The sequence below is a fragment of the Pezoporus wallicus genome, unplaced genomic scaffold, assembly GCF_028554395.1.
Source record: "Pezoporus wallicus isolate ANWC-B61680 ecotype Strahan unplaced genomic scaffold, APGP_CSIRO_Pwel_v1 scaffold_7392, whole genome shotgun sequence".
NCBI lineage: Eukaryota > Metazoa > Chordata > Aves > Psittaciformes > Psittacidae > Pezoporus > Pezoporus wallicus.
The window spans coordinates 1,808,151-1,824,161 of record NW_026639923.1 but is presented as its reverse complement, the minus strand read 5'-3'; the positions used below and the strand labels follow the sequence as shown (position 1 = coordinate 1,824,161).

Genomic DNA, 16,011 nt, shown 5'->3' with positions numbered 1-16,011 from the left:
GAGAACATGAGAATCTTGGGTCACTGCATTCAGTGACACAGCTGAAGCCAAACAAACACAAAGCTCTCCAGAAGCTAAGTCCAGACTTCTCGGGCCATATTCTTCTACCTTAAGCATGGGACCATCCTTATCACTTCCAGACTGATTCTAAAGGTATCACCAAACTGAAGGGCCCTCCTTTTTTCCAGCTCATATACAATATTTCAAGGCTTACTGCTCCACTGCAGAGGCAATAAGAGAAATGCCTAAGCACTGGAAATCCAAAAGCTCTACAACTCCCGGAGCTCTATGTGAAGCTTGGCAACAGGCTGAATTCATGGTTTTAAATATTACTGGTTTCAAAGTAGAATATTATTTGTGCTGCTGCCTCCTGCTTAGCCAAGATTATAATTTGTATATTTGTATTCACATCACAAATATAACCTGGACGTGGGACATTTCCTCTGGCCGATAAGCCTCATTTAGGTCATTAATTTGATCATAGCATCTTCCTGCTAAAAAGGATAATAAAAACAGATGAGTTTTGACTTCAAATTACTTCATTCTAAATGCTCATTCTAGTTTCCAAGAACTCTGGCCTGGTATTAACATACAACTATTTCACCTTGGATTTTTAGGAATTCTAGTCTCACACAAGTGAAAGATTCATAGTGCAGGTGTGAGTCACACATAGATGAAATGTTAAGAAGACTGCTCCTTCCCTGTCACAGTGCAGCTCCGTGCTGAAACACCATGTCTGCTCTACAATACACCAGCAGGGACAGCCTATGCTTCCTAGCAAACTCACTGATCACCTTTACATAGTTTTCTGGCCAATAACACACACTGCTACCTGGATAACCCAAGGGAATGCTGAATCAGTGTCCCCAGAGGACGCTAAGAAATGAGAGTTATCATTCATTCTGGTTATAACAACATGCACATACATCAGGGATGGGAGTAGGAACACCAAGTGTCAATCACAATCATGGAGCAAGAAAAAATAGTATTAAGAACAGAGTTAAATAGCTTCTACAATTTGTTCATCATTAGAAGTGATTACAGTACCGAGCAGAGGCATTGCACAGATTAGCCTTGAATGTTTTTCAAGGAGCACAGTCAAATAAAAGGTAACAAAACAAATATCATTATTTTTACTGGTTTTGCACTACACAGTTTGTACAGAGCTCCAGGCTGAAAAGATAGTACAATTACAGCGATGTCTGTCCCCTGTAGGCTTTTCTTTAGGCTTTCTCTACATATTTTCTTTCTAACAGAAAAAGACCAGTTTCATAAACTCCAGAACCTGATTACCTATGAATTTCTCCCTCCGAAGATGAATACTGACTCAAGTAGACTTCCATTTCTTGTACCAACAGCACAAAAACAATACCAACATTACCACAGTACTATCAAATAATACAAGCCCTTAGGAAACATGGTATAGCAAGAACTTCTGTGGAATCAGAGCAATGCTCCCTTACTGCCAATCTCAAGGCTGAATGAGCAGTGGCCAAGGAGGCATGATCTGCTATTCCCTGTCAGTGTGACATTTAAAAGGAGTTTTTTGCTTGCAGAGCTCTAGTGCCTAACAGGACATGACCTCTGCAGCAACAGGACGTCTCTCCTGGAGATGGAGACCTGTTTTCCTTTAACTCGCTGGAATGTATTATTTCTGAGACCTCTTCCATCTGCTAAACTTGACAGAACACAACCAGCAAGTTCAACAGTGTGGGGTAGGCACAGGCAAATCTCATCTACATACACACACAAAGCACTGTAATAAGCCTCACTTCCTCAGGAAATCACACTAAAAATGGCACAATCATGAAAAGTAAAGGTCTGGGCAAAATCCCATGTTTTTAGAATTGGAAGCATAAGTCAATGTCTTGACTAAATTATTTTTGCCTTCCTATTTTCTGCTAAGGGCTAAGTACACGATATAAAAAAGAACTAGAACAGCTTTGTATCTACCCAATTAGAGTCACAAACAACCAGATGTTGCTCTGGAAGCTTACTATTTGAATATGTCTATTTGTAGTAGATTGGTCACTATCAGCTACTCCTGGTATAAAAATGCATGAAAGATTTCTTTTGGAGAAGAGAAAAAGCAGCACCTCCTAGTCATTGCTTCACGATATTACTCTATAAATGAATGCAGAACCTGTCAGCAGTTAATATCGCCCTGAAGCACTGTGAATAAACATTTGCCTGGTATTAGGTACATGCACACCTCCAATAGAAATCAAGGTGCAATGTGCCACAAAGATGAACAGGAGAAGAAAAAAGAAAGTCCCTACCTTGTCCTATATTAGACATTAAGTGCTGCTTTTGATCACAAACTAGCTCATAAAGCCTATTAAAAAGGTAGCACTTCTCTCTGTCAGATAAAAGGCACTTCACTGTAATTAAACTTCTGTCCAACTTTCCAGAAGATACAGGCAAGTCTGACAGGGTCTATTTTAATTTATGACTGGCACTCCTTGGGACGTCCAAGGAAAAAGAGAAGATGGGCAATAGGTTTACAACACTTCTGAGCTAACAGCACTTATGGGGATGGATGGTTCTGAGCTTATCATCACTCATTCATTGGGGTTTTTATTAAATCAAATCCCTGCTGCCCAGCTCAAAAGCATTTTGTGTTCAGTTTGCAATCTACATTCCCCAGCCTTCAATGCTTTAGTTGATTTCATTTTTAAGCAACAACACACACAGCAGGTTCTTTGGGTAAATCAGTTTTACATGATTTATATGAATAAAGGTGGTAAACAACCATGTCTCTTAACAGGGCTCTGTGAGCACTTGAAGAAGGAAAATATTTCCTCAAACATATTCTATCACTTTTCACATATGAAACTATATGTCAGAACACGTGGATGGGTTTCTGACACTAGGTGACGGGAATAAACCATCGGCTCCAGGATGCCAACATCAGAACCAAAGATTTATTGCTCTTCCATTTTTCTTTTTGTCTTTCTTTTCTTTGTGGCTTCATCCTGCTCAGTACTAACTTTACTTGTTTCCTTTTATTTGACTTCCTAGAAGACACCTCAATGGTCCAAAGTCAATATTAGCCTTAGATAACAAAAGCAAAAGTAGAAAACAAATGATCACTTTGGGAGAGACTGCAAGTAATCAAAACAGTCTATTTTCATAGCCAGCCTTTCAGAATTGAGGCAAAGATCAAACTGTAAAAGCAGTACCATTCCTTCCTGCTCAGCCATCTCAGAGAACAACACTGACCAGAGGGGAATTTTTCCCTTACATTTCAAATTCTAGAATGCTTTGCCAGGATTGTTGTAGGAAACCTCTGCAGAGACTGCAAATATGCAGACAGGATTCTGGAAAAATAAATGTCTCTTTTCTTTCTTAAAAGATAATGTAACTACTACATCATTTTTCCATAAGACAAAAGCTTACAAACTGCTTGGCCAACTTTCCATATTACAAGCTATGACTATCAACTCTTCCTGAAAAAGTAGATTTCAAGTACCACTTCTATAGCACCCATTTGCTGGGGGAAAAAAATGTGCTTAACACTAATGACAGCTGCATAGTTCAACTCAGCCACTAATTAAACACCCTTTTTTCATTACCTTGTCCTGAAAAGCAGAGCAGGTACAGCAGGTTATCAAGGTGGCCCTAAGCAATCTTCTTTTGAGCTTTTAAACCTTTGGGTTCTTATCTTTGTTCTGCAGTTAAAGCTCCAGGATACTTCCTGCTGTTATTGCTGCAAGTATAATTTACTCTATTTACACAACTTGTAGCAACACACTCCAAAACAGCAGTAAGATTCCATCTCACACTATTAATGGCACTTTCAGCTACTTTATTCAGCAATCCTGAAGTTGCAAAGCGGAGAAGTGAGTTGCTACTTATGTGTTCAGTAGAAGAGTGAGCTTCTCCTCTTTCCCATTCTAGCACCACAGGAAGGTTTTCCCTCCTAGCAAAAATAGCAAGCTCCAAGGGAGCCTACACAACTCCAACATGTAAACAATCACTGCTAAAAGAAACTGATTTAAACCCCCCATTCAGGAAATTCAGTCCTGTCATTCTGTGTCTGAAAGCATCCCATCGGAGCTGTACAGCAAATATGATATGCATTACCATTTGATCTCTAGGAAGCCTTGAGACACCAGCAATTGCAGGAGTTACACAAAACACAGATTGCCCTTCAGATCCCCCAAGCCAGAGGCAGGAGGAATGGAATATCAATGCAGGGGCTCATTTGCAGCAGTATAGCCTTTTTGTGGTATGAAGAACTCTATTGCTTTTTTAATAACAGAAACACTGGCTCTAAAATATAAACAGTAATAAAAAATGGAGAGCAGCTCAAGAATGGAAAAATGAGACAAAATAAATTTAGTCTGTTTAATTAAGCCATATGCCATTTGGAAAGCGTTGTTACCAGTGTGTTGGTATACCATATGTGCTGGCTTAGGCTGGGGTGGAGTTAATTTTCTTCACAGTAGCTGCTATGGAGCTGTGTTTCAAATCTGTGCTAGAAACAGGGATGTTTAGTGACTGCTGAGCAGTGCTTACACAGAAACAAGGACTTTTCTTCTCCTCACCCCATCGGTGAGTTGGCTGGGCATATACAAGGATCTGGGAGGGGACACAGCCAGGACAGCTGACCCCAACTAAGTCAAGGGATATGCCATACGATACGGCATCATGCTCAGCATATAGAGCTGGGGGAAGGAGGAGGAAAGGAGAATATTCAGAGTGATGGTGTTTGTCCTCCCAGGTGATCGTTACCTGTGATGGATCCCTGCTGTACTGGAGACGGCTGAACACCTGCCAGACCATGGGAAGTTGCGAATGAATTCCTTTTTTACTTTGCTTGTGTGTGCAGCTTTTACTTTACTTACAGAACTGTCTTTATCTCAACCCGTGTGTTTTCTTACTTTCATCCTTCCCATTCTCTCCCCATCCAGAGGAGGCAGGGAGCAAGTGACTGTGAGGGTCTGAGTTGCCAGCTGGGGTTAAACCGTAACAGCAAAACTTTCCATGCTAGGTAAACTAAAGGACACTGAAAAGCAGCTGGGTTAGATTTGTCTCCAGTTTTTTTTCCAGGAGAGACATTACAAAGCAAACTGCTCCCTTGTGATACTTTGTCCGTGCTTGGTTTGTTTTCTGAAGTCCTGCTCATAGACTGCTACAATAGCAATTAGCTCCTGCTTCACTACCAAGCATCTCCTTTCACGAAATAGAAACTGGTGACTATTTGTCACCTTGCAAGACAAACAGGAGCTGGCAAGTGTCTACCACACTCACTAAGCAATGAGGGAAAGGTACCATCAGTGGGAATAAAAACCTAGAAAACTACAGTGAAAGGACTGAAAGAACAATCAGTTTACAAAAACCCTATCCAGGTACCCTTCTGCCTGTGTTTAAGAGTTCAGTGGCAACCAGACACACATGCAGTGTACAAAGACTCAATACCAGCCATTTAGGGAATGTTTAATACAACACTCAAACCTCTTCTGCTACACTTAATTTTGCACAGGTAAACCAGGACTGTGTGATTTTCCATTGCTATAAAACTAAATTCAGATGACAGCTTCTGAGGATGTTTTCTTAAGCATCTACCAAATCATTCATTTTAATGGAGAAAATGAAATCAAAGCTTCTTAGGGTAGGCAAAAAGTATTTTGTCTTTGTTCTGTACATTGCTCTATACACACATAACCAACAACTTCATAAATCAAACATAGTGCTGTCAGTACTGAAGACACATTTCAACTAAGGCCAAAAGAACTTGTGGCTGAAAATAACAATAGAAAGCTGAATAAGAGCTGGGCTCCATCACTAGAGGGAGTTGTGATCACATATTAAGTTACTGTAATATGCAGGCCATTCTGACCACAATTATGAAACAAATAAAAGACCATCAGCTAAATCTGGGAAAGATTCAGGGAAAAGAGAAAATTAGATTTGCTTCCTTAACAAGGTTTTATTCCCAAAGACCTTCTCTTGGGAACTTTCAAATCATCTGTAATGAAAGGCTTTTAAAAATGTATCTTATTGCCTCCGTTTTCAGACAGAACAAGGTACGTGACAGGAGAGAGCCAAAATTATCAGTTTCAGAAATTACAGCACTGCATCAAGAGAACTTTAATTGAAGCAACTTTACAGCCCATTTCACTTCAAATCAAAAAGTAATCTTAATCATGTTTTTATTTTTCAACTAAATTGGCACAATTACAGCAAGCACGAACAGGCACTACCAAAACACGGCTTCTGCAACAGATGATTCCCTTTGGCCATTAATACATTTAGAGAAAGCATTTCTCTGACAGGCTGTGAGAAGCAGCCTAAAACCAAATATAAATCAGGAACTCAAGCATAACTATCATTCTTTCATTCGATCATTTCATCAACTGTGGCTTTGAGGGTTTGCTTGGTTTATTTTTAATATGTGAAATGTCTTTTTTATACTGGTGAGGTATTTTTCACCCTTTTAAAGTTCTTAGCAGAAACCATAGACCAATTTGGCTGGCTGCACTCACAGGAATTTACACTTGGCTCAAACAATTTTGCAACTGAACAGTTTCATTAAGAGCAGCAGCACGCACAAAGCTTTTTAAGACCCAGCTTGAATCCTGCCCATCACTAGTAAGGCAGAGCCCATACCAGGATCACCTCTTGAACCAAGATCTACCACATACCTCAAGAGACATTAGCAAATGCAGCCCAAGGCAAACTAAGAGTGCTTGTCCAGTGCTCACTTAGTAGTTGACTGATTTACATTCAATACATTTACACCAAATTCTCCACACTTCTATTGCTCAGACAAGTCAGTGAACAACCTGGCAATGCAAACAGTCCAAGAGCCTTTTTAAAAGAGTTATTGTTTTTAACAGGGACAATGGGATCCTAATGTAAGGAAATAAAACCAGTGAGGGAAGCAAGAGTATGTGCACCAAGAATGAGAAGCACTTTCTGGCACTCTACGGAACTATGTTAAGAAATGCTACGAGCATCCAGTGCAGTCTGGAAAGTTAAGCTCTGGCATTTCCCCTATCAAATACTCCTCCACCAGGACAAAGGCTTAAACGGCCTCTAGCTTGAAATACAGATCTCCCCCTATAAACAGACTGCTCCTCCCAAAGCCTAGTAGTACTCTGCCACCAAAACTGCAAACAAGGCTTTTCCACTACCATCTACACAAACTGGTCCTATAGGTAGTCAAATCACAGTGCTCAGATCTCTTATTCCCCTATCCATACAGATGGCTACTTTGCACATTTTGCTTTGACATTCCCTTTCAGGATGAAGTGGTCTGGGAAAGCAGCTCACTTCCCCTTATGGTGAACACTTTAGCTCATAAAATCAAGCTGGATAAACTCTTCACTGCATCCACCCACAGTCCTTCATCTTTTCCTTCCTGCAAGGACTTAAGTAAGCAATAAACTCTTCATCAACATGAGAAAGAATAGCATAGAGAGCTCCACAGAACAGCAAGGAAATCTAAAGAGCAGTTCTCTCAGTTTGCAGTCCTACTTTTCTTTCTATCCTATTTAATATAGCAATGTTTTGCTAGCAGCATCCATTACTGGTATCACCCACCTGCTCGTGATGGTAGAGTTCTGCTCTTTCAGCACAAGTTCCCTTTGCTGCAGGGCCACGATTTGCCTGGAGAGATCATCCGGTGTCCTACGCAATTAAAACAAAATAGAAACTTTTAACAAATCATTGGTTGAAAAACCTGTGTTCCATACATAACCACAAAAAGGTTTCACCAAAAGGAGACAAAGCAATTTCATCAGCCCAAAGTTGCTGCAGCCCCTCAAAGCAACAGAGTTGCACCCTGCTTAAGTAAAAGCCTGCTTAAATTTTAAAGCCATTGCTGTAATCACCATCCAAGTCACATCATCTCACTACTGTGCACTTCAACCCATAAACCAACTCTTAAAGCCAGAGGCAGCAAGACCAAATCTGCAAAGCAAGCAGCCTGCACAAAATTCATAGCAGATGACCAGACAGCTTATTGCTTGAACACATACTACTTGTTTTTAACACACATACAAAGGGGCGTTCATCTCCTCCTCCCCATCCTAGTGCTCAGCACAAACACACAGGGGTGAGCACACCCAGAGTTACTCTAATTGCTGTTCAACTACAGAGTCTCAGTGGAGCATGATCACAGGATTATTACCAACAGGGTAAGAAAAAGAGGAAATGTACATATAGACTGCACAATTCAACAACTCTGGCTACTGCTGAACACCCTCTGATAGCACAGAGGTTCAGCTATATCGCAGGTGACTCAAAGCAGTGTGCCCACACAACTACCAACATGCTGAGTTCAGAGGCCTTCATATAAGCCATGACTCCAGAGCCATGGGGGGAAAACATCAGTAATAATCCATCAGCTGCTGGTAACATTTCAGATCCCACTCTGATAACCTTTTCCTGTCAAAGAGATCAAAGACTGCTACAGATCAGCTAGCAACAGCTCTGCAGTTGTCAGGAATAAGTTTGCTTTTCCATCAAATCCAGTGACAAATTCTGAAAGCTAGTGGAGTGGGATCAAGCAAGTTTTGCAGGAGTGAAATCTGTAGAAACTCATTCTGTCATGTCCCCCAAGATGCAAGTCAAGGCTTCACTGTTGATGGCAGATGAAATTAAGTCAGATCAGATTTACAGTATTCAAATGCAACCCTGCAACAAGGCTCCTGCCACTCCAAAAACTGAACACGTAGATAGATGTGCCTCCAGCTTGACCATTAGGATTCTGAGTAAACGTAGGACTAAAGATGGTATTTCTGTGATGATGCCACTTTTCCGCCAAATATGCACATGCAGAAAGCCACCACTTTTTCCTCTTTGTCACTTCCAGCCAGGTGAAAAATCGCTTAAACACTGACCTGATGCAGACAGTCAGGGTTCAATTCTGGAAATCCAAGCTCAAAGGTTCCTTGGTTTTGCTCTCAGAACTGCACACTGATAGCCTTCCTCAGCAAATTGTGAAGCCTCTAATACCCATTTGTGTTACATGTAAGTTTTAACATCTATATATTATAAAACAGATGGATGTGGTCTCCCCTCAGGCAATGGAGACACATACTGCAGCAGTCAGAGACCTGTCAGAACAGCATGAAACATTATCCTTCAAAGACACCACACTTGATGGCCAAGGAAACCATGAGAAGAAACCAAGACACCAACCTGAAGATGGCTTGACTAAACCATCTAAACTTCACATTCTGGTAACAGACACAAGACAATTTTAAACCAACACCTGGGTTTTCAAGTATGTTGCAGTACCAGATAACGCACTTCAAACTCCTGAAGCTGAGCCTGAAGGGATTTTTAATGTAAGCAGTTCCCCATGTTTTTAGTGAGGGTTACCCCATGGCTGAGCGTTAGAGCAAACACTGAAAAACTAATTCAGCCCAGCCCGATGCAAGCCACATCTCCATATAACCCAAGAGCAAGGGAAAAACAACACTGGATTCTTGGAATCTCGGCTCTGAAGAGCTCAAATCTAACACCGGTCTAACTTTGTTTGCAAAGCTGGACCACCCAGGGTCTTTCTACTAGTACGTAAATGAAGAATTAAATGGTAACACATGCCAGATGATGGAAGACGGTTGGTTTCTCATGCTCTATGATGTCTGCAGCGGGGGGAATGAACAGCAAAAAACCTAGAAGAGGAGTCTCTAAAGCTAAAATCGGATTTCAACATTGGTTCTATCTGCAGGAAGAAGACCTCTGACTCAAGATTTTTTCCATAAATTAAGGAAACAGATGTTCTCTTTCACAGTAGTTTCTAACCAGAAAAATCTAGACATAAGGGAAGGAGAACATAAGGATAAAGGCAACTTTGTATTAGTTTTGATGAGGGGCAAAAAATCACTATGTTAACCTTTCCACTTTATCCTCCTTCACTTACTGGAGTAATCAGAAGCTAAAACCCAGAAAACATTAGGCAGAAATGGATGGGGTATGCTCAGTCTGCTTGGCAAAAAGCAGCTGTAAGCAGACATACCAGTTTCAGTAGAGACAACCTCTGTAAAATCTAATGCCAGTCAATAAGGCTCTGAAAACTGCCATTCCAAACCTCTCATAATACATCCAAATACAGCAGATTTATCACAAGGATAGTTGGTATCAGGCATCTCTCTGGCCATGTGGAGTGCCAGTCCCCAACCCCAGTGTTTGGTCCCTGAAATATGAAAATGAAGTGTTTGGTCAATGAAATAATTGCACAGATACTTTTTTAAATGGGGCGGGGAAAAGAAGTATATTTGCCTTGATTTTCTTTTCTCATTTTCTCAGAAATTCCTACCATAAGGTACTAGGACTGAGATAGAGAACTGAAATTAACCCAATAGGAAAAAGAGAGGATTCTAAAAGCCACAGATTTGTAGTAATGATAGCTACTGACAGATTTCCAATGAAAACCACTCGTGCTCATCTGTTCAGCAATTCAAATCAATAAGCAGCTTCCAATCGCAGTTCTAGCAATTGGCAGGTTCAGCTTTATACTTAGTTCTGGAGGATGTGTCATTGCCATTAGAAACTATTCTCTTTAAAAAAGTGGAGCAGCACAGATACAGAACAGAAAATGAAGTCAAAGGCTATTCACCCCCTCTACAGAAGAGTTCACTTTCTGTAAAACTAAATCATACCAAATGATCAAAGACACCTCTTGCATGCACCCTGCTGTTAAACCCGAGAGGTTTCAAAGCCTATTTATGAGGTCTACATCCTATCCTGATCACAGACGATTCGGCAAAAGCCGGTTTAACACAGTTCAAGTAAAGGAATGACACTGCTTGCATGATGAAATTAAAGCAGACAAGCTTTCAGTTTGAAGAGAACTGATCAACTCCAAAGCACTGCAAGCACCAAGCACCCTTCATCACTGTAATACACTCCTGTTTCTCAAGTTTCTGAGAACAATGCTGCATAAAGAGAGAAATGACAGCACCCCAACGCACACGTAACATGTTGTGGCCTTGAAAGTCACTGTCTGATGGGCTAGCTGAATACCATTTTTGCTAAAGCTCTGTTCGTTCCCCATGGAAGACTTGCTATCAAAGCCAGTATGAAAAAGAGAAGCAGTCTGCTTCAGGAGAATCTGTATGACATTACATCTTACCAGTACTACTTGAATAGCCACAGCTACTTAAAGGAAGTTTGAAACTCTATCCTTACCTAAACATACCTGTTTGAAAAGCTGCTGCTTTGTGTACTATGCTTCCCCTGCAAACCCGCAAACGTCTTCCTTCCCCATGTCTCATCCCTGGCAGTGTTCAAGGCCAGGCTGGACAGGGCTTGGAGCAACCTGGTCTAGTGGAAGGTGTCCCTGCTCATGGAACTAGATGAGCTTTAACATCCCTTCCAAACCAAACTACAGCATGATTCTATGATTCCATGTAACACTGGAGATCATGAACCATGAAAAAAAACCCACACTTAAGTTTGCATAAGCCATGCAAAATCCTGTAAATGAAACACTTCCCAGTACGATTCAAGAGCAGCACGTTATTAAAACTGAATTACATGCTATGTCATTATAAAGATAACATGCAGAACAAAGTGGCTTCTAAACTGCAGGTGGAGATTAAATCCCTGACTTCAGTTCCTGGGTAAGGCACAAGGAGCCAAAAGCCAAATGCTCTTCCTCTGTGCACCAACCCATTCACAGACCACACTTCCTTCTGCAATAACACTGAAGAAACACTTAAAACCAACCAAACCAGGAAAATTTAAGCCTAATTGGGAAATAAGGGAGCAAGGGAAACAAGCAAGCTCCCTCAAGGAGCAAATTAGGCAGCATAGCTTAGCAGCACAGCAAGGCAGGAGAGGGACAAAACTGCTGTTAACCAGAGCATTTTGCCTTCCTTTGAAGTGCAGATAGTTTGAAAAGAAGCAATTTGAGAATGATAGAAGCCTAAAATTGTTAAAATGAAGTGAAAAATTGACTTAATGGGATGCCCATCCAAGTCATTCAGGGCCTTTCAGGCAGCCCTGGTACTCTTTTTTTAAGAGGGGAAATGGTTTACACAGTATTTTATGCCTTCATTTTTTTAATGCACACAGCCAACAGTTCACAGGCATTTGCAGAAAGTTCTGTTGAACTGTCTTGGTTCAGGTTCCATTATCGTTTCGGTATAAACTAGCACAGTTACACACTGAGAATTAGCTGCTGAAGTACCATTAAGCCAAAACTCAGTAAGCAGATGAAGATGTTAAAGTAAAAACTGGAACATTTTTTAATTTATAATTTATTAGAATTAGTAAGCAATTTCTTACTGCTTCTATCAAGTGTTTCAAAATTCACAGCAAAGCAAGAGGTCTGATTGTAGCTGCATATCTGACATTAAACTGTGGAAGTACAAGATAAAAGCAAAACTACACAGAAATCCAGGCACTCGGTCAACACTTTGGAGGACTAAGTTCTTCAGTGCTTCTTTTAAAAGTTAAATTTGCTTGAAACTGCCAAACTAATAACACATTTATGGTACAAAGTTTTTGGAAGCCTGTTGGATTACTACTTCTCTCTATAGTTTTAACTCGGTATGAATACACGATGACACAGATTTGGTTGTCTCAACTAAGTCCTACTAAATTGAAATTGAACATTCCGAGTCATGGCACAGAATTTTAACTGGATCCAGAAACTCATTTACACTTAAGGATATTTAACTGACAAGGACCACATACAGACATCTTTAGTAAAGGGTTTGTTAAGAGAATCAGGCAGAGAAAGGGAGGGCACATCTTTCTCTTCACTCCAAGAAAAATACCTCTTATTTTGCATTTGGTGGGGTTTTTGTTGTATTTTAGTTTGATTTGGTTTTCAAAGGCAGTCTCCTAAAAGTATAAAAGCCAGATTTTGTTCCTTACTTGTATTATGTACAAGAAACACAAGAAGATTTTTAAGTTCTCCATTCCAAGAAGGACATTAAATTCTTCCTTAAAAGCAGAAAATCTTTTTCCTAGGCAGGAAAACAACAGCATCTGAAGAACAAACACAGCCTGATAACATGACAACAACAGAAGACTTCTGGAAAGGCATTTTAGTTGTTTTAAATATTTCTGTGTGATTAGAAAGGCTCTGGGATGTCTGTAATAGTCTCTTCCTGTGCCTTTGAAGTGAGTCTCCCAAACACCCTTTTTGTGTATTTGAGCTCCGCTTTAACTCCTCTATCTCTGGTTTACAGGACTCCCACTTATTTCGCATACTTCACCAGCAAGTCCAAAAGCAGCTCAGTTCCAGTGACAACGTGCCCTTCAAGAAAGTACAGCAAATAGCACTCATCGCAACAGCACATAGAGACTTCCCAAGATACAGCAACATGGAGTTCTTCAGTTTAATTTGGTCATATTAACTCAAAGTTTGTATCAGAAGATGCATCTTGCTGCGCATCATTTTCCCCTCAAAATATGCATCACCTCCCTGAGAGCAAACCTTAGCTCCCCTTTGCCAGGCTAGAGGAAAACATTGTCACTGAAATCCAGCCTTGGAAGTTCTGAGAATCAAGTCTCACAACAGGACTTCTCTTGCAAGAAAAAGCCCTTCCAAACTCCAGTGCAGGTAGTTACACCTATTTGTTAATGCCTACATGCCTACATCTTCCTTTTCTACTGCTGACTACATTAACTAAACCATATCCTAAGGAACCTGCTACATGCATTGTTCACAAAAATAGATTGCCAACATTTCCTATGCAAATAGGACATATTTAGTGTTTCATAACACTTTAAAAGGTTTTAAAGAGCAATCACTTACCTTTATTCATGCAAAGGAAGTTTTTAAGTGCTGTCAGAAAAGCAAACTTAAGGCATACCTTAGACTGCTTCTCCAATAACGGCACGCTTAGTGTTTTATGTACAGTGAAGGGAGGAAACCTGAAGAGTAAACTGAAAGCAATAAGCAATCTCAGCTTCTGAGGTTCCATTCATTTAGGAGGGAAACCTCATATTTGCGTATATAGAATCAACAAATCCAATTGCTCTCTACCAAAGCAAAAGTCCCCATTAAGCACTTGAAGGAGAACAACAACTCACAAACACTTAAAATGCTTTCTTACAAACAAGTGTCTTGACAATTCTAAAGACAATTGATATGTCTCTTGAAGCAAAATTAGCAATTAATCCAATCAAGACAGAATTTGAAGAGGGGAGGAAAAAAAAAGGAAGAAAACTACCTTAGACTCCAGTCAATAGACTTTTGGGGGTTTGAAAAGAAGAAAGTAATTTTCCTCCCGAATTTAACAATATGGCATCATATGAACTGATCTTTCAAGTTTCATTTCTATTTTAAAGATGTATTTAAGAGCTCAGCAAGACAAAATTATTCTTACTTTTGAAAAACACTAATTACTTGGCTGCCATTTCAACCCGTCAAACTCCTTTCTCACCCCTACCGCTGCTCTAACAGCAAGCATAGGACAAACCACTAGAACTCCATAAGCACATACAATGTGTAGCTGAGTGTATCCTTACAAGTGAAAGGCTTTAATAGACCAAGGAGAGGGAATGCATACATAGTAGTGTCAAACCTGATGATTTGGAAGGGAAGATTAAAAAAAAGTCAGATTTCTTTCTTTATTTACTTATTTTAATCTTCTCCTAGAAGTCAGGTCACGGCAAACCAAATCCCATGATCTGCAATTTAGAGCTTTCAGAGTTCATTATGAAGCAAAAGTAATTTTCTATCATTTGATGGGAAAAGTTTTAAGAGCACATGGCTGAGCTTGTTACACAGCCTTACCAAAAGGGATCCAGCTCACACAAGTCATCATTGTAGGCTTCTAGGCTTCTTGTCTCTGGGTGCAGTTCAGTAAGAGCAGGGGAGCAAATCTAATTGCATGTGGCCACTGAAGTGGCAGTCACTGGCGTTGAGTAGTTCATTTTCTGTCACTGAAGGTCTGAACCAGCTTCCCCCTTTCAACAAGAGGCTGTTAAGGGACTCTGCTGTCTTCTCATTAAAACATATCCTCAAGCTCTCATTGAGCTCACAGTGCTACACTCAACAAGACAGGTAACATCAGGCATATGGAAAAAGCAATGAGCGGGCTCACGGGTGAGATACATGCATGAACTGTCAGTCTGGCTCTCAAATGCTGGTGAGAAGTCAAGCTTCTTATATTGCAAGAGATCCACCAGCATGTCAGCATTTTGGGGTTTGGTGTTGATGAGTAATTGTTTGCTATTTCTCAGAGACTTGGTTTAGTACTGTCAAGACTGGAGTTCATCAAGAGTCAAAACAAACCCATGCCTTAAACAGAAAAAAGATGTTCTACCACAGAGAAAGTACATAAGGAGCAAGGGAAACAGAATTAACTAGAAAAACAGAGTAAACTATCTTGAGCTCTTACTAATGACAAATACATCCCCACACAAGCTGAATTTGTACTGCTGCTAACCCACAGGAACGGCCTTTAATCGCTCTGCTGTTTACAGCTGACCACATGGTACAGAGCAAAACATCCTCAGCTCTCCATTCAGCTGCTACTCACTGGGGTTTTGGCAAAAAAAAGCCAATGATTTGTAGCATAAATAAGGAATAAGATACAAAAAGTACTGACTCCAAACCTCTTATTTCTGCTTGACATATTCAAAACAACCAAAGCACGCTCTACCATGCCCTGTTCTTAAAAAACCCCCACAACCCATAACTTCTACTCACATGGAAATCACTAACACAGAGACATCATTTTTATAGATAAGCAGGGCTTCTGTCTGATAAAAAGGAAGCTAACACTGTAACCAAGACGATATACTGACAGGATATGTATTTTTGGCTGTTTTACAGATCTCATTAAATTGATAGTCTTGTTCTTTTGAAGCCTGCCTGAGATAAACTTGCAGAACATTAATGTCCCTAAATTACTGTATTGGTTTCAACATCTTTATTGATCACATTGTTTTCCCAGGCTCTTATCAGCTGCAAGCATTAGCCAGCAGTAACACAAAATCCCTAATCTTGAGCAAGAGGAAATACTATTACTGACAGCCTAAAGGTCCTTCTGAGAGTCTAGACCGTATTCTCAGGTACTTTTATATAAA

The 16,011-nt window shown here is 40.3% G+C and overlaps 1 protein-coding gene across 4 annotated transcripts in view; it reads right to left on the bottom strand.

Moving 5' to 3' along the window:
* The window catches only part of MAD1L1 (mitotic arrest deficient 1 like 1), a 369,315-nt gene that overhangs the window by 325,540 nt on the left and 27,764 nt on the right, over nucleotides 1–16,011 (bottom strand). For all 4 annotated transcript variants that reach the window (XR_008973123.1, XM_057416961.1, XM_057416962.1 and 1 more), the window contains exon 10: nucleotides 7,552–7,638. Coding sequence is in view for 3 of the 4 variants with exons in the window: in XM_057416961.1 (XP_057272944.1) it covers nucleotides 7,552–7,638 (87 nt within the window). In the remaining variant the exon portion in view is untranslated. The remainder of the gene's footprint in view (nucleotides 1–7,551; nucleotides 7,639–16,011) is intronic.